The 22,270-nt window shown below is 53.9% G+C and overlaps 1 protein-coding gene across 2 annotated transcripts in view; it reads left to right on the plus strand.

Annotated features, from left to right (window-relative positions):
• Positions 1-21,620, plus strand: part of TUBGCP3 (tubulin gamma complex component 3) — a 62,700-nt gene extending 41,080 nt beyond the window's left edge. Inside the window, exons 14-22 of one of the 2 annotated variants that reach the window (XM_080799123.1) lie at positions 78-267; positions 1,634-1,769; positions 2,490-2,558; positions 5,745-5,880; positions 11,188-11,276; positions 11,398-11,529; positions 14,987-15,127; positions 17,972-18,088; positions 20,523-21,620. In XM_080799123.1, coding sequence (XP_080655249.1) covers positions 78-267; positions 1,634-1,769; positions 2,490-2,558; positions 5,745-5,880; positions 11,188-11,276; positions 11,398-11,529; positions 14,987-15,127; positions 17,972-18,088; positions 20,523-20,681 — 1,169 coding nt within the window. In that variant the 3' untranslated portion in view covers positions 20,682-21,620. The remainder of the gene's footprint in view (positions 1-77; positions 268-1,633; positions 1,770-2,489; positions 2,559-5,744; positions 5,881-11,187; positions 11,277-11,397; positions 11,530-14,986; positions 15,128-17,971; positions 18,089-20,522) is intronic. The other variant, XM_080799124.1, reaches the window with a different exon arrangement.
• The last annotated feature ends 650 nt before the right edge of the window (positions 21,621-22,270 follow it).

Below are 22,270 nucleotides of genomic sequence, written 5' to 3' on the forward strand. Positions count from 1 at the left end.
CGCGGGGGCCTTTCGTCTGATGTTTATTGAAATACAGATTACGTACGTCTGTGTGCTTCTCCTCTCGTTCTTTATAGCTGCAGATTTGTTCACAGATTTGGAGAACGCGTTTCGGGGGAAAATCGACACGGCCTACTTGGAGACCAGCAAGTACCTGTTGGACGTCCTGAACAAGAAGTACAGCCTGCTGGACCACATGCAGGCCGTGAGGCGGTACCTGCTGCTCGGACAGGGCGACTTCATCCGACACCTGATGGACCTGCTCAAGTAAGCATCTGGGCCCCGAGAGCGCGCGGCCGGCCAGCGGGGGTGCGGTGGGAAGAGTGGAGGGCGTTACAGGGAGACTTGCTGAATTCTTGTAGAGCGTCTGAAGAGGCTGTCACACTGAAGTCCCTTTCTTTGTGCTCATTCTGTGCCTCGTTCACGGAGGAGCCTGTGGGCCTGGGGAGTGCTGTGGCGCCAACCGTCCAGTGTCCGCAGGGTGTGCAGCGGGGTCGTAGTTGGCTCCTGTTTGAAATGAGTCCAAAAAACATACTGTCTGTTTCTTTATTTCTTTCCTTTTTTTTTTTTTTTTAAGATTTTATTTATTTATTTGACGGACAGAGATCACAAGTAGGCAGAGAGGCAGGCAGAGAGAGAGGGAGAAGCAGGCTCCCTGCTGAGTAGAGAGCCCGATGTGGGACTTGATCCCAGAACCCTGGGATCATGACCCGAGCCGAAGGCAGAGGCTTAACCCACTGAGCCATCCAGTGCCCCGGAAGATGTGTTCCTTCTCAAAGGCGTGTTTTAGGGCTACAGTTTTGAAAGGGGGCAACACCGCTCATCTCCGGGCTCCCGTGTGCGAGTGATGGCGCTGTGGTCCGGCGCTTCTCACTGCCCTGGCGTTTGCCGCCCCGCGTGTGCCCCGGCCGGCCACTTCCCCTGCTCCCCTCCCTGCACGGCTGTGTTCTTCACCTGAACACCAGAGCCACCCCAGAACGTTAGCTTCTTACTGGGAAACCCAGGCATCACAACCCTAAAGATATGTTTGCTGATGATACCGTAAATTTTAGCCTTTAGAATCATGACGTCCTTGTGTCCGGCCTCTCTAATGTCATGAGGAGCTCTCCTCCCGTCAGAGCTGTGCAGGAGGTCACAGTAGTTCAGTCACCGTAGACCAGACTTGAGTTGAAGAGTCTGTTTTTAACATGTGTGGCACATGGAAGTATTTTCAAGTAAAGTGGAGTCAGAATTAATTTTTTTGAGGTTTAAAGCACTGTTTTACTCCCCATATACTTGGTGAAATCCTGTTGACATTTAATTTTGTAAAACTTTTTTTTTTTTAAAGATTTTATTTACTTATTAGAGAGAGAGCGAGCATGAGCAGGGAGAAGGGCAGAGGAGGAAGCAGGCAGGGAGCCTGAGGTGGGGCTCGATCCTAGGACCCTGGGATCATGACCTGAGCCAAAGGTGGGAGCCTAACTGACTGACTCCAGGTGTCCCTAATTCTGTGAAACTTTTGTTCCCATGTTGTAGTGGTTTCTTTTGTCTTTTTAGTTTTTATAATTTTGAAACCTTTTATTGATTTTGAGTTTTTATAAAGCTCAGTAAGGATTCAAATAACATTTTCTTTTATTTTTAAAAAATCTGTTAGACCGGAACTTGTCCGTCCAGCTACAACTTTGTATCAGCACAACCTGACTGGGATTCTTGAAACCGCCGTCAGAGCCACCAACGCCCAGTTTGACAGCCCCGAGATCCTCAAGAGGCTGGATGTGAGGCTGCTGGAGGTACCGTGGCTTCGGGCCTGCGTGGCGGGGAGCGCCCTGCTCGAGGGCGGGTGGTCTAGCCTGGTGGGCAGGGGGTCGCTGCCTGCTCGGCCTGTGCTTAGACGGGCGAGCTGGACGGGACCCTGGGCCCAGAGCCTGCAGCACTCCCAGGGCGCCTGGCAGCTCGTCGTGGAGTAACTCCTGTTTCTGGTAACGTGGCAGGAACCACAGGAATGAGATGTGATGATAATGCTTGTTAGCAAAATAGTAACACAGTGAACATCGATGTGTTTAGTTTCAGTTTGCTAGACGATGATTTTTCTTTAGGGAATGAGTCTGGGAAACATCATACACTGTTTGTTCTGATGAAGGACCATTAGCAGGGACTATTGGGTTTTTAAAAATGTGGACTTTTAAAGGATTTGGGACATAGAAGGCAGTGTGTTCCTGTCACCAGAGTGTGGTGAGTAATTCTAAATGGATTTTATGGTGCTTCTGCAGAACCACGCCCTTTGTTGCACGGTGTCTGCAGAGTGTCTCCTGGGTGGCTGGGGTTCCAGTACTGAAGGCACAGGAGTGCACAGAAAGGTGCAGTTCTCACGTCGCTGACACTCAGAACTGCAGAGCCTTTTGCAAAAATTGGGCTTGATTTTACTGCCGTTTCTCCGAGGCCCGGACCCGTCCCCTGGCAGTAAGCGGAGTGCCGGCGGGAAAGCCTGCAGTGTTTGTGTTTGTCCCCAGGTCTCTCCAGGTGACACCGGGTGGGACGTGTTCAGCCTGGACTACCACGTCGACGGGCCCATCGCAACGGTAAGGCCATGCTGAGTGACGGGACAGCGGCCACAACCCCTCATGCTGCTAGCCGTCGCTGCTTTGCGACCAGCTGTCTTCTCCAGGAGCTTCTAGAGAAAGCCGGCACTGACATCGGGGATAGACCCACTGAGTGAAAACAAGCGAGACTCGTGTGTGTCTTTTAGCTGGTCATTAATGAGCGCTGAAATGATCTGTAATTTTACGAATTCTTAAAAATAACCATTTGTTCCATCTTAGGTTTTAGCGAGGACTTAGTAAGTGCATCGCGGGTGATGCTCCGTTGCTCTTGGACGGTAGTGAGTCATTCGGAGGCCAGCAAGTGTGTTTCAGGGGAGTCCCGGTTGTACTCTTGGATCAAGTGTTCGCTTAAACCGACAGGAAACAGCTGTACCGTTGTATGGAGCGCGTTTGCTGCACTTAACAGAAGCGCCGTCGCGGGGTGCGGGGAGACCGACCGTCAGGGTGTGTCCGCGGCGAGCCCGGCCCCTCAGCGCTCGTGCTTCTGTTCAGACCTGAGCGGAGCCGCCTCCACCGGGAAGCTTCTTTGAACCTTCTCCGGTCCTTCCACAGCTGAAGTGTTGAAGGAGGACGTGCGTTTCTTTTAATTATCGGGGAAAATACTCCATTAAGGAGTAATATAATTTGGCTTTAAAATTTCTCCAGGGGTGAGTGCCACCCCCGCTGGGGTGCTCCCCCAGGGCTGTCCTGTCCCGGCGCTCCCGGTGCGCCCTGCGGGGTGCTGGCGTGGCTGGGAGCGCCGGGAGCTCACGTGCCTCCCCAGTGTTGAAACGTTACTAGGTTGAAGCCTCTGTATTGTAAACGCATACCTGCTGTCAGGTTTAATTTTTTTGTCATAGTCAAATTCATCTGTTCTCCTTTGACTTCCATCCTAAATGGTTTTAAATTCTGATTCCTTAAAGTGCTCTGTTCTAGGGCTCCTGGCTGGCTTAGTCCGTTAAGCGTCCAGCTCCTGATTCCTGCTCAGGTCATGATCTCCGGGTACTGAGTCCAAGCTCTCCGTTAGGCTCCCCGCTAGGCACGGAGCCTACTTAAAGAAAAGAAAAAATCTGTTCTGTGCATTATCATTTAAATCGGAAACTTTCATGTTACCTAGTTTGTGAGTACGTTGTATATTACTGTTCCTGGCGCGAAAGACACCGCAGTAAAGACCATCGTATCTTATTTCGAAGGACGAGTGCCTCGAGTAGTGGTGAATTGAGCGCGGCCGGTAGACGCAGCTGCTGGCTTCCGGGCGCTACTGCAGGCTTTACCGAGGGTGCACAGTTAGGCGTGGCACAGGTTGTGTGTGAACACTCGCTTGTGCGGTCTGTTTTTTAAAGTCTAGATTTTTGAAAGCTTTAGTCGAAAGTCAAGAAGTTTGTATCTCAGATTTATTTAAAGAACACATTTGGAATGGCTCTCTAGCCGTGGCTAACACGTGCTGACTTCCGTGCTAGCGCCAGCAGGGGGAGGGCACACCTGGGGGGCTCCTTGGAGAGGGGGAGCAGGGCCTCGGAACGCATCAGCGGGGTGTGCCGGGGACCTTGCGCGGGGCGGGACGTCTTGCACCTCCGGCCTTTGCTGTTCCCGTCCTGGGTTAGCCTGTGTCCTGGCTTGTTATATTTTCCGCTACTTGGAATATTTTATTGAAAGCTGTACTTTTTAAAGTCAAATTTTGGAAGAAAATGGATTGTCTGCTTTTTTCCTGTTAAATTTATTATATTATCTCAATTCCTTTTATGTTCTCGTTAACGGAGATTGTCATTTTTGTAGAGCATTTAATTATGATGAGAACGTCTCCTATATTAGTCACGTAATTTTATCTCCTGTAGCACAGTGTAATTGTAGCTTCTTGCTAACTCTGTGAAGAGGGACGTGGAGAGATTATTTCTAATCTTCTCACTTGGGTGCTGAGTAGGGTAAAACCCATGGGTTTCTGCCCTGGATCTCCAGGGCATCGATGGAAGGTGTCAGAAGCTTATTTAATATTTTTATGAACTTTATTCTACACAGACAGTGAACTGAAAGCCCGGATGTGCTGTAAAACCAAAGGTGAAGGGTGTTTCCCCCATGTCCATGCAGTGGGGTACGAGTGTTCTCTCTGAAACAGCTGCCGAGTTTAAAGGACTGTGATGAGACTGGATGTTTGTAAACCGGGTCCCATGGAGTGCTCTGGGAGCCTGGCGCTTACAGGAGCCTCCGGATGGCGTTTGTACAGCACATTTTTTTTATTTTTTAAAATCTTTTTTAAGATTTTATTTATTTATTTGACAGAGAAAGATCACAAGTATGGAGGAGAGTGTGGGTTAGCTAGGGCATAGGGGCTGCAAGAGGGTGACGTGGGGGAATGCCCCCAACCCAGAACTGCTGGCAGCAGAGGTCCCGCTTGGGTGGCCTGCTTCCGGTTTGTGCTGCGAGGGGAACGCTGGGGACGCCTAAGATGCAGCCCTTTCTCACGGCATCTAGGAAAGGGCAAACGTGTGCCCCATCTGTGCGCACACGTACACAGTAGTGTCGGAACCATGTTTGCGTGGGACAGACTCTAGAAGATTCTTTGTGGGTCACCTGACATGCGTATTTAACTGGCCCCCATGGGAGGGAGGTGGGCGTGGAAGGAAGGCCTCCTCCCCCTCCTGCCCGCGGGGCTCATCTTCCCGGGATGGGACCCTGCGGGCCGGTTGCAGTGAAACGGCTTCAAGAGCAAGATGTACCTCCTGGAAGACCACCCGCAGCCCCTTTACGGCCTGGGGGTCCTTCCGGTCCCTGCCTCCGCCAGAGTCATCCCCCTCCCGTCTCTCTCGGGGGTCGGGCCCGGGACCCTGCTGTGGAGCTGCAGCCGGAGCCGGAGTTAAGAGTCCGCGCGTTCGACCAAGGGTCAGGCTGGGTTTAAAGGTCCCAGCACACCGGTCACGAGCCGCGTAAGCCCAGGCCTCTGGTTCTCAGTTTGTGGAATTGATGTGAGAGTGACGCGCTGCTCAACACGTCCCTGATCACTGCGGTTCAGTGCGACGGGACTTCCTAGGACGTATTCGTTGCTCACGTGCTACTTAGCATTTATTAGAGTTGATTGTGTGTTCCTTGGCTTTTTTTGCGTTAAAAAAAAATGAAGAAAGCCCGAGCCCTGTCCTGGGAAGATCTTCCGTCACAGACGACTACCCGCCTGTCTCGTGCTCTTCTTTTCAGGTGTTTACTCGCGAGTGTATGAGCCACTACCTGCGGGTGTTTAACTTCCTGTGGAGGGCCAAGCGGATGGAGTACATCCTGACCGACATTCGGAAGGGCCACATGTGCAACGCCAAGCTCCTGAGAAACATGCCCGGTAAGCCCGCCCCGGGCGGCCGCCGCACCCCCGGGGACAGGCAGTGCAGTCCCCCGGCTGAGAAGTGACGCCTGTGTGCTCGCAGCCGTGCTGTCTGTGGGGAGCCTGTCGTACTGCGGACCTGGGTTTCTGTGCAAATCGGGCAGAAAACTGAGTCACGTTAGGTTGTTCCAGATCGCGAGGTCTCTCTCAGAGCTGCGTGCGTTTGCACTCTAGTGTTCACATAGGGATTTTATTAATTGATTTTTAAGGAGAGAAAGCTGTGTAATAAATGAGTGGTTCATTTAAAATTCACTTAGTGTTTTGATTAGTCTGTTTGGAAATTGCTTGAATGTTTGTTCTGGTTCGTAAACCAGGACATGGACTCTTTTGGTAATACTATTTTATAATTATAAGCTCTTACGAACATTCTCATGTCAGATAGCCAGGCTTATTTTAAGGTGTAAGTACTGAATACGTTCAATTATCTGTTCAAAACCTTTGAGAAGGTGTTTCAGCAGTGTGTCTTTCAAGAGAAACAGCAGTGATAGATTCTTAATCCTTTGGGGACAGTGATTACTGAGAAAGGAGCCATTGTTTGACGACAGGCAGGCGTGATTCCTCCACGTGTGCTAGGTCAAGGCTGATCCTTGAGCAGCTCCCAGAGTTCCGGAATAATGACACCCCAGAAGCCGGGGGCCGGTGTGTTGACACGACGGGCAGTTTGTGTTGGCTGTCCCATGCCTTCTGTATTCACAGCTGGTCTTTTCCTGGGGGTCAGGATGCCCTTGTGCTCCTGGCCTTGCTTCCTCTGGACTCACTTCTTGGAAAATTGGTAATAAGGACCCTCTGACATGGCTGTAAAGAAAGTGAGAGGGAAGGTTTTCTTCTGACTACCGTAATGCTCGTGGAGACGAAATACTGCCTTCGAGTGTCTCTAGTGCATGTGGGCTGCCTTGCCGAGGGGCTGCTTTGTGTGGGAAGGTTACAAGGGGCCATCTGTCACTCAGAGGGCCTCGCAGTCTCCTGGCTCTGTGCCTGTCCCCCTTTCCCACGGTATGTCTCGGGGTGATTTGCTGTGTCTGCTGGGTGGCCATTGTGGCTGGCCTTGCGGTCTCCCTGGGGGGCGTTGGTGCTGCGGCGCGAGTGGTGCCCGTGTCCCCCTTCCTGTCTGATGCGGACGGGCTCCAGGCAGTGCATCCGCTCCGTCCCCGTGCTGCCGTGCCTTCGCAGGAGGCGTCTGGGCAGCCCGGGCTCTGTAGCAGGTCCCGCTGTTAGCTGGCGGTGACCCGTGTCTGATCTCACCGTCCCCTCACCCGGGTCTGCGGGACCTCACTCTTGCACTGAGTACTCGGCAAGCTCTGCTTTCGAGGCGAAGGTCACAGACGTCTGATCAGTTTTCTGCGTGTGGGAGAAGTGGGCTTTACCCCGCACGGCGTTAATCACGCCAGCGGAACGTCGTGCCGCTAGGGAGAGCTCTGTGTTAGCTTCTGTCACTGACCCTTTCCTTGTCGCTGAGACCTCCCCTGGAATCTTATAACAGCAGAGTGTCGGCTCCTGCGCATGTGTTTGTGCCATCCTGTCCTGTCCTGTCTCCGGTTGCCTGGGTTTTCTTTCTTCCCATGAATGTAACTAACGGGATAAGCGTTTCTGTGAGGATCTGTTTGCATCTGAACGGTTCCTTAGGTGGTTAGGGATGGAACCCCTGGGCGGGCGGGTTCGGATTCTCATTTTACTTTACGTGGGCGAAGCTGGTGCTGGGATTTCAGCTCCGGGTGTGCGTTGTCAGATGACTTCCCGGACGAGGCGCTGGTTCAGGGCGCGGCCCCGGGCCCAGCCCTCTGCCTGGCGGGCGGCTGTGTTGCTCTTGACCCGCGGAGGCTGAAAGCTGGGTGCCGCCTTCAAGCAGATTGTTCCTTTGCTGTCCTGTTTTTAATGCATTTTAAATGTTGAGTGTAAATGCTTTCTTTTGTCATTTGTGGTTTATTTTTCAGGAAACTGGTTTTTTGCTCGTGTTTCTGTTGGGGTGTGATGTTCTTACTTCAGTTATAAGGAGTGTTTCAAAGTTGTTAGTGTCCAGGCTACTTAATGAGCTGAAATCAATCAGCTACTTCGTTAGGTCTTGTTAATACAGAATATTGAGAAACATCCTGTCAACCATAAATCTGAGGCAAAAACACAGCGATCGTATGAAGTGCTAATGTAAACCACTTTCGGAGTTCTTCACACCTGTACGGGGTGGATGGCTGGCGTGCCCAAGCGCAGTGTCATGAGTACCCAGGCATCATTGCAGTAATATTTGTTGAAATAACTTTTTTGGAATAAGTAGTTACACTGGAAAATAACGTGCTTGGTGCAGGAGTTTCTGACCGCCGTCTGCCGTGTTGCAGATGCCCGCTTCTGTATATCTGTCTTTCAGCTAGACAGCAAAAGTTGTTGTTAGAAAAATCGTTTAAAGATTTGGCTTCCAGTGGTATGGAGTTTTGGTGTTTTTGTTGTTGGATTCAGTTAATCTAAAAAGTATTGCAGTTAGTGGCAACTAGATTTGTATTTCACGTAACAGCTAACAAAATGAAATAGATAAACACAGTTCACTGAGCTCGTGTTCTTTCTCATTCTTCGTGTACGGGGCCGGCGGGGGTGTGTGTGAATGGAGGCCCCTCCCCAGAGAAGTGCTATTAAAATGATCTCCTTTCCGGTCCTATTAGAAATAAAAGTGAGCATGGTGGCGGTGGGCGGAGTGGTCAGGCCCTTGTAGGGGACGCACGGCCACGGGGGCGCTGCCGTGTTCTGCCTGTGTAATTGGCAGCTGTTTTTCTTTCTTGATTAATGTAACAGTAATGTTCATCGTACGATGGGCAGTGTGTGGACTGCAGAAATGATAACTTAAAAAATGAGTAGACATTTTTCTCTTTAAAGTATCTCCCTGTGTGTATCAAGTGTGTGTACATGGAGGAGGCTCCTCGGTGATTGGACCTTTATAAGGAGTTCCCTGTGCCGGACCATGAACCGAACCGTGTGGTTCATGGTCAGCACAGATGCTGAGCGGCACCGCCTAGGCAGGTCCGCCGTCCGCCAGCACCATGCTGTGGCCAGGAGCCCCTTTCCTTGTCTTCTGCCTCGGTTCCCTCATCTGACCACAGCGTGACCACAGCGCTCACTTCCTGGGGTCTTGGATCCCGGGTCTGTGTAGGGCTCTGACCAGTGTGGCCTGGGGTGGGGGTGGGAGGCGCCTCGCAGGCGTCACTGCCGGCTGCCTGGCCGTGCAGAGGACTGCGGATGGCGTTTGCAGGGCCTTTGTGGTGACGAGAGATTCCACATACGGGGGTTTGAGAAATCCTGCTTCTTACCAACTTCTTTGAGCCCTTCGCCTTGAGAAGTAAATCAGGTGGGTGATTCGGTCAAGTCGCTTTTAAGTATCGTAGCCTCAGTTACACATACAGCTTGAAGGAGGTGATTGGCAGTTGTGAAGAAACGGCATTAGGGTACTTTTTTTTTTTTTAAACAAGCTTTTTACGACTCTTAACAAACGCGGCGCTGCTGAAGGTGCTCGTCCAGACGCGCAGGGGCTTCCCGTTGGAGGTGCCTCGGCAGCGCCGGCAGGTCCCCCCCGAACCCGCGGTGTTTCCAGTCGGCCGTGTCGTTCTCGCAGCAGCCCGCAGAGGGCAGCACGGAGTTGCAGATGGACCTCACACCTGGCCTGACTGTTCCTGGTTTTGTGTGTGCAGCTGTCTGCCCTGAAGCCAGCCCAGCGGCGGGGCGTTGGGTTTCTGTAGGACCCCGGGTCCTCACGGGTGTGGCTTGTACGGAGCCACCGCACGCTGCTGGTCAGTACACGCGGTCTCTCCAGGTGCCACTGCCCGGCCTTCAGGGGAAAGGTGGCACCGTCCCTGTCGCCCCGGCTCTGGGGTGAAGCCCCAAGTGGAGTTGTACGTGGCACTTGTTTGCTTTTAGAAGCTTCCTGATGCCATGACGCAGGCGACTCCCACGTAAAACAGCATTTTGTGACACTCTTTTATGCCGAAAGCAGTTTGGGTAAGCAGGCTTGGGTGTCGGGGAGTCCCGTTGGCCGCTCGGGCAGTGCCCGCAGGAAGAGTGCACCCTCCATTCTGGGCGCACAGACGACCGTCCTTCACGGGAGCATTGACGCTGCCCAGGGACACCGGGGTTCCCAACGGTGGGGACATCGGGGGGTTTGGAGCACGCGCTCGTCCTCAGAGGTGGCCTGCTGCAGCTGCGAGGGCCCGACGCCGACCCAGCCAGCAGAGTCCTCATGGGGCACTGCGGCCGTTTTAAAAGTCTGTGTCCCGCAGCTCTCTCTGTCCTGTGTTTGTTTCACTTCCTCGTCACGCTTAGGGGGGCCAAGGGCGGCTCTTGGAGAAATGCGTGCGGCCGTCATTTGCCCGCAGAGCTAGTTAAAGGTGTTTGGGCTGGAAACAAACATACGCCCAGTCTGACCCACACTGAAATGTGCCTCTGACCCTGTGCCCGTTCCTTTGGTGGCCCCATCTGCCTGAGCCCTCCTCTGCGTGGTGTCATCGCCCCGTGCTCTGGGAGAGTCTTTGAACAAAAAATTGAACGTGTGAACAGAGAATGGCTATCTCTGGTGACCTCTAAGCCTTTCGATGGTTTTGTAATCTCTCAAAGAATAGGAGCAGAGGGGGCGCCTGGGGGGCTCAGTGGGTTGAGCCTCTGCCTTCGGCTCGGGCCGTGGTCTCAGGGTCCTGGGATCGAGCCCCTCGTCGGGCTCTCCGGTCAGCGGGGAGCCTGCTTCCCCCTCTCTCTTTCCGCCTGCCTCTCTGCCTGTGATCTCTCTGTCAAATAAACGAATAAAATATTTTTAAAAAAAAAGAAAAGAGTAGGAACAGAGTCAGGGCTCAGGCCCATCTCCCTTCTGGGTCACGTCTCTCTCAGGGGACGAGGTCCCTTTCGGGCCCTCAAGGAAAGGTCACTCTTGTCTCCAGATCGCTGGGGTCGTGAGGTCTCGCACAGCGCAGGCGTGTTGTGGAAAAGCCGCAGAGCTGAGCAAATAGTCGGGCTCGCACAGTGAAACGTGTCTAATTTTCAGATGCAGTTACTGTATTTTACACTGTCCCTTATCAGCTCCTTCCATTATGTGAAGTAGCGCACATGACGGGACAGCTAAGCCCTCTCGTAGCTCCGAAGGCCCGAGACTGGCCACGGAAGGACCGTTCCCTGTGCGGAGGTGCTGACCGTGAAGGCTGGAGGCAGGGGTTTCGAGAGGGCGCACGCAGCTGTGCGGGGCTGGCGGGGAGCGTGTGGCAGCCGACGTGCGCCCGTGGTGTCTGACGCGGCTCTTCGTTGCAGAGTTCGCCGGCGTGCTGCACCACTGCCACATTCTGGCGTCCGAGATGGTCCATTTCATCCACCAGATGCAGTACTACATCACGTTCGAGGTACCCGGCGCGCCCCTCCTGCCACTTGAGACACGTCGTGTCTTTGTGTGGCATACGGTGTTGGGGATGCGGGACCGGGAAGACACGCCTTATCCCTGAGTGTCGTGGTTCTGTTTCCTAGGTGCTGGAATGTTCCTGGGATGAGCTCTGGAACAAGGTGCAGCAGGCCCAAGACTTGGACCACATCATCGCGGCGCACGAGAGCTTCCTGGACACCATCATCTCCCGCTGTCTGCTGGATGCCGACTCCAGAGTAAGCCCCGGGGGCTGCCGGGAAGCAGGAGCCGTGAGTCTTCTCCTCTTGGGCTCCCGTCCCCCGGGACATCTTAGGAATTGCCCAAAGCCCGCGTTAGTAGTAATGAGGGCTGTTTTAGTAATCGCTTGATGTTCTGGGAGGGCTGTTTCTGAGCAGAAGTTGAGCCAGAACATGCTCTGAAGTGGATATAGGAGTGGTGAAGCATGTCACCGCACCCGTCTGCTCCCTCGGTGTGACAGTGGTGTCATCCCGAGGGGCTGGGAAGACCGAGATGACCCCCGACTGGTTCCGTGTTGTGCACGGGGTAAGCCGGGCGGGCGGTGCAAGGACACAGCACACGGCGCCTGTCTGTGAGTTCAGGAGGTGGATGGCGTGAGCCCGCGCAGAGCGCTCCAGGCTGTCCCTTTGCTGTCTGACCTAGGGACCGGGGTCTTCTCTGTGTGTGCCTTGGTTAAGGGCGTGTCTGGCTGCACGTGTCAGAAGTTCGGCTGTTTGTCTAGAAAACCGTAGGGGTCCTCGGTCCCAGCTTGGGCGCTAGCGTTGCTTCCCCGGAGACGCCTGTTCCGGACGTCGCTGCTCTGTGCGGCCGAGCCTCGTGAGTCCCGACTTCATTCCCACGTCTGGGGAAGCAGCGAGCACATTGTTTTCCGTTGAAACGAAGATACTGTGATGTAAGACCCAAAATTTTGTGTGCATTTTAGACATGAAATGTGTGACTTCGCAGAGATTCCCCGCCTGCGGAGGGCTGCCTCTGCTTCTCCCCGCGCCCTCCTCGAGGTAAACGCGCTGCCTCTGCAGCCACGGCTGGGAGGCGCCGTCTCCGTGTGCCCAGTTTACTGCTGAACCTGTCGCTCGTCGTGCAGAACAGTTGCTCAAAGGTGCTTCAGTGTCGAAAGCTTTCAGAAATGGATGGAAACAGTGGCACACGAGTAATTTAAAACACTTTGGATGTAACTAATAATTTAAGAACTGCGTACCCGCGGCCTTGGACCTTGGCTGCGGTGAGCGAGCCTCGCCTGTGTCAGCTGAGCCCTGGCTGCAGTCTCGGTGAGCCGCCAGGCTGGTGGCGCACGCGCTGGAGGTGCTCACGGGGTACAGAGGGACGGCACAGCGCTGTCACGTGGGAAGAGGTGTGACACTCATCTCTCATGTCGGGCTGCGAGAGGTAAATGGTGTGATTCACAGAAGCCTGTCATCACAGTGAGGGACGCGGAAGCAGTCGCTACCTCTGTTCCTAGAGGCTTCGGAGCCACAGGTCGCGTTTTACAGAGATTAGCGTCGTTAGAGTCTGGGCTTTTCGGGGGACCGGGGCATGTGCGAGGATCACGGCCGCACCGACGTGGGTCTGCGTGTGGGCCGGGAGGAGCGTCAGCGACTGGCCACGCTGGCTTTGCGCTACGTGCGCACGTGACAGTTCCGGACGGAACAGCAACAGCTCTGGCCTCTAGAAGGTTTCCCCTGCTAGGAACAGAATCCAAGGAGAAAGCGTTTTCGCCTGTGGCACCGTTTCTTTTGGTTGTGGATGCTTACGTGCGGGGTGCCCCGAGTCACCGTGAGCGCGAGGGAGTCGGCGCTGAGGGCTGGATCATCACTTCTGAAGCAGCCCCTCAGACCGCCGTTCTAGACAGAAGCGAAGTACATTTGGGGTCTCCCTTCCTAGGAGCGCAAGGCTGCTCGACAGGCGTGCAGCGGCCGCGGCGGGCAGGTGCGGGCGCGCACGGGTGTGAGTCCCGCCTGTGCCTTGCCGTGGAGGCCGCGTCCCGCCGTCCACCGCTGCCGCCCTGAACGTGCGTTCCAGTCCTCCCGCCCGAGCCACTGCGGACAGAGCCCAGAGCAGTCAGCTTGTAGATGAGCTGACTGCTCCAGAAGTGCTAATTCTTACTTGATTACGATAAACAAATTGGAAGAAATAAGTCTTCATTAAAAACCAAAAAATTAGAGCCTCTCTGTCTTTTGTTTTGCCTTCTGCTTGTCAGGTAAGTCCCCTCCCAAAGAAGCAGCAGCCTCGCAGTGAGCCCAGTGTTCTCCTGAGTCCTGGGCTGCCTGACCCCAGCCTCAGCGGCTGCAAGTTACTGAGGTTTGTGGCCGTGTGTCACACGGCCCTTCGAGGGGACGTGTCCGGGCCAGGTGGAGCGTGTCCCCCAGGCAGGGCTGCAGGGAGGTGTTGCACGTGTCCTCACTGGCCCTCGTGCCTTCCCCCCGCAGCGAGCCGGGCTGCCTGTTCTCGCCGCCCTGGCTTCCTCGCTGCCTCCTGTCCGGGAGCACGGAGCCCCTCCCGTTTCCCCGTCTCTCTTACGCGTCTCGGTCAAGTCCTGTCCTCTTTCTCCCATAACCTCTTGCAAGTCTTTTTTAGGTTCTTAGCACCGTAATTGTGGCATGTGGCTGGTTTGGAGGAATGTTACTCACTTCATGACTTTGATTTTTTTTTTTATCCAATATTTTTTTCATCCCAGGGGTTTCTAGATCTGTTTCTAGATCCTGTTTTTACAAGGAAAGCCTGTTTTGTTTCTTTCCAAAGGGTCTGTTTCCTGCCCTTCCTTGCCCCGGGGTGTTCGCTGGGTCCCCCGGCAGCATGGTAGGGCTCCTGGCTCATCCCCGACATTAAAGGGATGTTTATCCTTTCACCGTTTGCTCTGATGTTTGCGGGGAGATCTTGTAGGACTTAGATCAAGGAGGGGCCTTGTCGTCCGGGTGCGTCTGGATGTTTGTGTCAGTCGTGAGAGGTTGCTAAGTTTTAAAACGTAATTTTTTCTCCTGTGATTTCGAAATTATCTTTTCTCCTCAAATTGTTAGTGGGTTTTTAAGTCGAAGCCGGTAGAGGGTAGAGCCGAGCCTGCCGTTCGGCTGTGGGGCGCCCTCATCCGTCCCTGAATGTCCCTGCGCGTTTGCTGCGTGTCGTGTGATCCCAGCCCCGCCGGGGCACAACTGTCTTCGAGTTGCCATTCCAGCTTGTGTGCGCGTCTGGTGTTGTGCCTGGATGTGCGCTGACTCACCCCAGTGAGTCCTGCTACAGGTCCCTCTCTCTCGCCCTCTTCCCGTGCCGCACTGGGGGAAGCAAGACTGAAATACAGTAGATGCCTGGGACGGGGCGCCGCGCAGCGCGGGTGGCTGGCCTCAGTGACGCGTTTCAGCGTACACCGTCCTCGCGTTCCTGCTGGACGCTGGATTCTGAACTCGGTGCTGAATTTGTCCTTCATCGTATTACGAATCCCCTTTCTCATATCCTCCGTGGCTGGTCTTGGTGTGTGTGGCGCCAAGCAGTGAATCCAGCGGACGTCCTTTCTGACACTGACGGCTCCACGGTCGGGGGCCGCGCTGTGGTCCGGGGGGGCCGCGCTGTGGTCCGGGGGGCCGCTGGGAGGGTGTTCAGTGCGCAGCACTGGGCCGGCAGAGGGTGCTGGGAGAGTGCGAGCTGACGGCTTGTTTATAGTCTCTCTCCGTCTCCTGTCCTCAGGCACTTTTAAACCAGCTCAGAGCCGTGTTTGACCAGATCATTGAGCTTCAGAACACGCAGGACGCCATATACAGAGCCGCGCTGGGGGAGCTGCAGAGACGACTGCGGTTTGAAGAGAAGAGGAAGCAGCGTGAAGTCGAGGTACGGCTTTTCCGCCAGGGGCTTCTCACTGTGGGTGATGAGCTTGTCGCCAGCGTCCTCACGAGCACAGTAGGTTTTCTGCTGAAATGGTCTTGGAGACAGTGCGCACGCCTGCGTTTGGAGTCCTGAGCAGGCTCTGACTGTTCCAGGCGCGGCGGTCACCCTCGCTGTCACCCTGTGTGACCTAAGGACAGCGTGCCCCGGCATCCCGTGAGTGAGCCTGTGGCTGCTGCCGTCCACGGGCACTGGCGGCTCTGCAGACCGGCCCCAGCTCTGCGCCGCCTCGTCACCTGGCCGGCAGACACACATGGACACACGGCAGCCCGAGCTCCGCGCTGCAGCTGCTGTCAGTGACCTTGTGGAATCCATGACCTTGGGCTGTTGAAGATGTCCCCACCATGGATCTCTGCTTCCTTTTCTCTTTTCTCTTAGGTTCATAATGATGTTTCCAGTTCAAGTTTAGGGTTAAAGGGACTCCATTTTCCTTATCTCCTACACTGGAAAGCCTGGTTTTGAATGTTAACAGGTGGTCGCTTACCGTCTGACAGCCCCTCCCCCAGGGCACATGGACGTGCACACAGCTGTCTCCACGGGCGGGCCCCCGCAGGCTGGCAGTGGGGCGCACAGTCGTGGTGCACCTCCGAATCTGGGTTCTAGCGCACTTGATGTGTTTATGACTCCCTGGACTGTATGCCCCTGCTCAGTAGGCAAATTAATTGGTTTTAGTTTTGCTTTTAACTTATAAAACAAAATTGAATTTAATCTTGTAAAATAGTTACCTGGTTCTGCAGTCAAATCTATGACACAAATCTTTGCTGCTTTCTGCTCTGCACCAGTCTGTGTCTTGCAGCCCAAAGACAATGTCACCGAGTTGGGATGTATCAAAGGATGGGACATTACAGATAAGCTTTGGCTCGTCCCATAATTACAAAGTTCATGTATCGTTCTGATGAAAATGTTGTAAGTCTCCACATTTACAAACTACCAGAGAAAATCACGCAGTCTCTCAGTGGATGGATAAGATCATTGGACACTGAGGAGAGTCTGATAGAAGGTTTGTTTAAAAGGCCCAAGTCAAAACCTCATGCCTAATGGTGCCATCCTGGGACTGTGACCCAGGCCAGTCGCACCCCATTCAAAACAGCTGTGGCCATGGCCGTGGAGCCCCGCCCGTGCTCGCAGCTGAGACAAAGAAATGCAGGTGTGCACACGCAAGCGAGCAGTTGTGTTCTTTTTCTTTTTTGGGGGGTTGGGGGGGCAAAAGTCATGGTTGTGGGTATAGAAAATCTAAAATAATCTTTAGGTAAATTAATAGAATTAGTAAGTGACTTTATCAAGGTGGCTTAAAACAAGGTCATTATGCAGAAATCACTTCTATTTTTATCAGCCACGAACAAGATAAAATTTGTAAAAATGCCTTTAAAGGAGTATTAAAGTGTACCGAAGTATGGGTAAGGCCCCGGGTCAGGAAACTACGAACCAGGACTTGGCGGCCGACAGTCCTCGGGCCGGGCTGGGCCTCCCATGTGTCTCCGGAGGTGGGGTGTGACGGGAGCAACCGTGCCGGTGGTTTCCACGCGGTCCGTGGCGGCTCGTGTGCTGTGTGGGAGCGCTGAGTAGCAGCATAGATCACGTGGCACACGGGGCCCGAAACGTGTGCTCCGTGGCCCCTCACGCCGCATCGCAGGGGTGGCAGAGGGCCCCTCGGTAGGCGGAGGCGTAGACTGCGTTCACAGGAACTCGGATTCAGTGCAGTCCCAATTCTAATCCCCAACAGTTTTGGGTTTTTTTGTGGGTGTAATCTTTGGGGGGAGGGGTAGAAAATGATAATCCTAAAATTTATGTGGAAATCCAAGGGTGCAGCTTGCAGGGAGGAGACTTTTGGACGAGAATAAATGAGATGGTTTGTGGTTGAGTTACACATATACCCTCAAGGTTTCCAAAATTACAGCAGTGAGAGCAGTGGTGTTGGCTCAAGCAAGGACAGTCGGGAGCAGAATAACATCCAGAAAGAGCCCTACACCTTCTGGGTCGTTTGTTCTCGACTGAGAACAGTGGGAATGGAGCACTGGTGTTAGGCGGCTGTCTCGACGCCGCCTCGCACACCCGCGACCACCGTGAGGCGGGCTGTGAATCTGAACGTGAAGGACAAAATGCTTAAGCAGAGGGTGCCAGAAGGAGTAGCTGTAAAAGAAGTAACAGTTTTACCATTGTGTCCACGACGAGATAACTCTGTTGATGACGAGATAACTCTGTTGATAAAAAGACAAGAATCCCGTGCCGATTGCTGGGTAGGCTGGCCGAGAAGGCATCGAGACTCACCATTTGTTAAGAGCCGTCCTGAAAACGGAAGCAGACGTCTCTCCAGCACAGGAGGATCGACCGCGCTTGCAGAAGCCGCAAGAAGCTTTCCCGCCGAAGTCAAGGGCGAAGGGGCTCCGGTCCTTGGGACCACCCGGTCTGCTTTCACGTGGCAGGTCCGTGTTGGGAACCGTCGGCGATGAGGGAGAGACACAAGGCGTCGCTTTCACTAACTGAAGCCTGGTTAGCTTGCGACAAACGGTGGAAAGTGTTGCGTGTTCTACAACGTGGTACTGTAGTTGTTACTACAAGGACGGGGTTCTCTGTGCCCCTGTGTGTGGGTCCGGAGGATTTCGGGGCATCTTACTAACCGGGAAGAGTAAGCGAGAGCGCAGTCCGGCGTCAGCAGACTCTCGTGAAGGCGTCAAGCAGCACAGAGGCCGAGGACAGCGTCCGTCTCCCCACGCTCTCCTCCGGCCCAGTCCGACCCTAGCAGCTTCTTGTGCCCAGTTTTAATGTAATCTGGTCCTTCTGGTTCTTCAGGGCCGGTGGGGAGTGACAGCCGCGGAGGAGGAGGAGGAGGACAAGAGGATTCAAGAGTTTCGAGACTCGATCCCGAAGATGTGCTCGCAGCTGCGGATTTTGACGCACTTCTACCAGGTGCGTGTTGGCGCGACAGCACGGGCCCCGCGTCCCCTTGCCGTTTTTCCGCAGTTCACCCTCGCTCTCAGGATGAAGAGAGAGAGGAGTCCTTTCAGTGCTCCCAGCACCCACAGCGGGGCCCTGTCTCGGCTGTGACCTTCCCAGGGATCCTGGGCTGTCCCGGGACGGTTCTGGTGTTGTCAGCGGTGGGTGGCAGCCCTGCGGGGGCCGGGCGGAGCTTTGCGGCCTCAGGGTCCTGTGGGAGCCCGGGGTGAGGCCAGAGGGCGCGCAGGTGTGCGGGAGCTGCCGCGGGGTCGCCGAGTGCGTGAGGCAGCGGGGGCGTCGATTAGCCCGCGACCCCGGAGGCTGGGGCAGGAGCAGGTAGAGCGCGCGCTGCTGTGGGTTTCTGTGTTGTGGGTTTGGTCGGATTCTGTTTCTGGTGTGATTTAGTGATGGACATAGCGGTGAGAAGATTTTATGAAGAATTTTTACATTCGGTCATTGGTAACTAATTAGACAAGCATTGACGTTGAAACCGTTAGAAATGACGTTTCTGGGCGCTGATGTCTCCACGTGGGTCGGGATTTAGAACGAAACTGTGTCCCTGTTCCACAGCGTGCGGTTTGCTTCCCGGGTGCTCACGCTTGCCACGGCTGCCTGCGGCGTGACGGGGTGTGGGTGGGCACGGTCCCTGTCGCGGGCGCCCTTCCCCTGACATTAGCTACCACGGCACCTTTGTCGAAATGCTTCCTCAATGGTGGCAAAGACGGGATTTCGTTCAGTGCAGAAGCACCGGACGGGTGTTTCAGTAATGGAAGAGCTGCCACACCCCGTGTCGTAGACACCATCTGGGTCCCCGTTTCTTGTAGCGGGAGCGTAACGGTTAGTTCCACACTCTTGGCGAAGGTGGTAGTGCATCTGCAGGGGGTGATCTGTAGCCTAAAATGTGTGTCTCTGTGCTCATTTCCGAAGGAGGTGGGGGTGGTTACACATTCTCCTGAGAGACTTAACACATGTTTTAAAGATTTGATTTATTTGTCTGAGAGAGAGAGAGAGAGCACACGAGTGGTGGGGAGGGGCAGAGGGAGAGGGGGAAGCAGACCCCCGCCGAGCAGGGAGCCCGATGCGGGGCTCGATCCCCGGACCCTGAGATCAGGACCTGAGCCGAAGGCAGAGGCTTAACGACTGAGCCCCCCAGGCCCTCTGAGACTTAATACATTTTTGAAAAGTAATCTTAATCTGTATAAGCCCAGTTTTACTCCAATTATGGTCTTCATCTTTCTCAATCATGGCCACTGAGATGTCTTTTCCTTAACAGAAATGAAGTCCTTCCCTGTTCTCTTTGACTTCTCCGTGGCTGAAACAGCTCGGGATTAGCAGCTGCCGTCACGTACGGCTCCCGAGCAGTCCCGCCCAGAGGCCGCAGCCTGGGCACAGACGCGTTCCCCACAGTTCCTCGTAGCGAGCGTCACGCATCATCACCTGACAGGAAGCCACTGCCTGTACGCTTAGCACTCAGATTCCTTAGGGCCTGTCCCCGAAGCCATCGGTTTCCCGGAAGGACAAAGGGGATGTCCATGGCACCCCGCTCTGTGCTCCCTCAGGTGCGAGTTCTCTAGCGCAACGTACCCGTGTCCCCGGAGCTCAGAGAGGGGTTGAGGGGTTGAGAGGGAGATGCGTTGTGGTGTTTCAGTGACGGTGTCTCTGCAGATGGGACCTGTCCCAGGTCTGCAGGCGGGGAGACAAGCGTCCCCTACTTTGGACAGCCGCACACCCTCTGGCTGTGACTCCGGGGCCCGGCAAGGATGGGGTTTGTGCCCAGAAGTGCCTCGGCCCTGCAGAGAAGCAGCCGGTGTTTGTCGTGTGCGAGCTGGCGGAAACTGCTGTCATGTCCCCGCATCTCTCCAAAGCCCCCTGAGAAGGAGGTGACTTAGCCACACTCTGCCTGGTCTTCAGGACAGTGACTCAGGTCACGTCTGCAAGGAGCAGGGGACCCTGTGGTTATGGGTCATGGGTGCATCGTTTCTCTTGTTCTCGTTTTTGTTTCTGGCAGGGCACTGGGATTCGGTGCTCTTCAGCTCAAAGGAAAGATGAAACGCATAGCGCTGGTTTTACATTGAAAAGAAAAAGAACAGGCCTTTTTTTTTTTTTTTTAACGTCAGAAGCTTTGCTCTTTTGCTTATTTTTATAGAACTTAGGGCAAAAAGGACGTTCTTTTGGGTAAAACTTACTGATTGTGCATTCGTGTCTGTGGATGCGGCTGCCATTGGCTCGGTGAACCTGGGTTCCTGGAGCGGCCGTCTTCCCTTTGGGACACCTGCCACGGTGCGTGTTTAGGCAAGACTGTCGGTCTGGAAGGAGAAACCAGCCCAGATGAGGCTGCGGCGGCGAGGGGGCGGCCTGTGTCGTGGACGGTCCCTCCTGAAACGGCTGTTCTCTTTCTCGTTCTCAGGGCATCGTGCAGCAGTTTCTGGTGTTGCTGACGACCAGCTCCGATGAAAGCCTTCGGTTTCTTAGCTTCAGGTTGGACTTCAACGAGCACTATGAAGCCCGAGAGCCGAGACTCCGGGTGTCTCTGGGTTCTCGAGGGCGGCGCGGCTCCCACACGTGAACCCTTGCCTGTCCTCACAGGGAGCTGCAGGCGCTGGGAACTGCATTCCGAGACAGACGCGTTCAGATCCTCAAGGCCACTGGCATGTCCGCCTGTCCCGCCCACACGTCCTTCAGTATTTTCGATGGCGTCTGTCGAGTCACATCCTGTTTCCATACAGTGGAGGTGAATGTACTTGTAACCTCACCAGTTACCGACGCTGGTTTGCACTATTCAGATTTATTTTTTGAAGTCGTCATAGTAAAGAGACACCACACTTGGTTGAGGCTTCTGAAGCGCTCCGTGATATAACTTATATTTGTCACTTTCTAAGAACTCACAGTTGCTTTTAGAGAAAATTAGAGCGAATGGATGTTCATCAGTTAAGACGGTGATGTCATTGCTATTTTTTTAACCTCCTCTTTAGAGGGAGTTTTTGTTACATAATTAATTAAATTGAAACAGAATGTCCCTACTAAGAAAATATATAGAGCATTTTATTTTGGTTTGTAGTGTGTAAAATATTAACCTGCGTAAGAACGCGTATCCTTCTTTCAAAGTTTATCTTCTTTCAAAGTTTACATTTTTATATTTAATTTACTCTTTCAGATAACTTCTAAACTAGTGTAGACCTAGTTTAGTGGGGGGGGGGGCATGAACTGAACACCCGCGAGCCTCCATTTCTCCATCTGTCGGCCGAAGTGATATGTAAATACGGATGACTAGAAAGTTAACGAACTATTTTATTTTCAAATTCTGATAAGCATTGGGAAGAAACTGACTTGAATAATGAAGATTTCCTTTCTCTTTGCCTATTTTTTCATTGTAAATATTTATATACTACTGACCAGATGTGGGGGAAACTGTTTTTTGTAAAAATGTCGTATCAAGTCACATAAATCCGCCTTTATGATGTTGCATAAGTGAAACTTAGAGAATTAAAAGCAGTTATCTTTCCGACGTATCCGTTCTTCGTGGAATGAATGCTCTGGAGAGACCGAGGTCGCCTGCCAGGTTTGCGGGCCGGGAGGCGCATCTGGGCGTGAACTGGGCCGTGGATGAGACCTGGGAAATGCCCCGTGTGTGGCCTTGGGGCAGAGCGGAGGGTGGGGGGCACCTGCCATCAGCTGTCGGCGGTTCCTGTCTGGGTCCCTTTCCGACCGGAGGGGTGGTTAGGAGTCTGGCTCTGCAGAGATGAATCTGTGGTAGGATACCAGGATACTTCGTAGTATACCAGCCCAGATGGTACACTGGATACTTCGTAGGATACCAGCCCAGATGGTACACTGGATACTTCGTAGGATACCAGCTTAGTTTTAGTTTAAAAATTTGTAAAATTGGAAATTGGACGCATGTATCTCTACCGGACCGTTTCCCAGAAGGGATGGTGTGTTGCGCATGGGTTTCCCCCACTGGCCCCAAGTGGGTGCACCTGTGTGGACTCCGGCCAGCCCAAAGCTAAGAGAGCAAAGCAGCAACCACCATTAACTTCTGTTGGGGGTGGGGGGCGGTTTACACACTCCCAGACCCCGAAGTGACCCGTCTTGGGCTTTTCTTAGGGCACGTCTGGCGGACAGAGGACAGGTGCCGGCAGGCGCGGCCACCGGGTG

This window comes from Martes martes (assembly GCF_963455335.1).
Source record: "Martes martes genome assembly, chromosome: 3".
Taxonomy (NCBI): Eukaryota; Metazoa; Chordata; class Mammalia; order Carnivora; family Mustelidae; genus Martes; species Martes martes.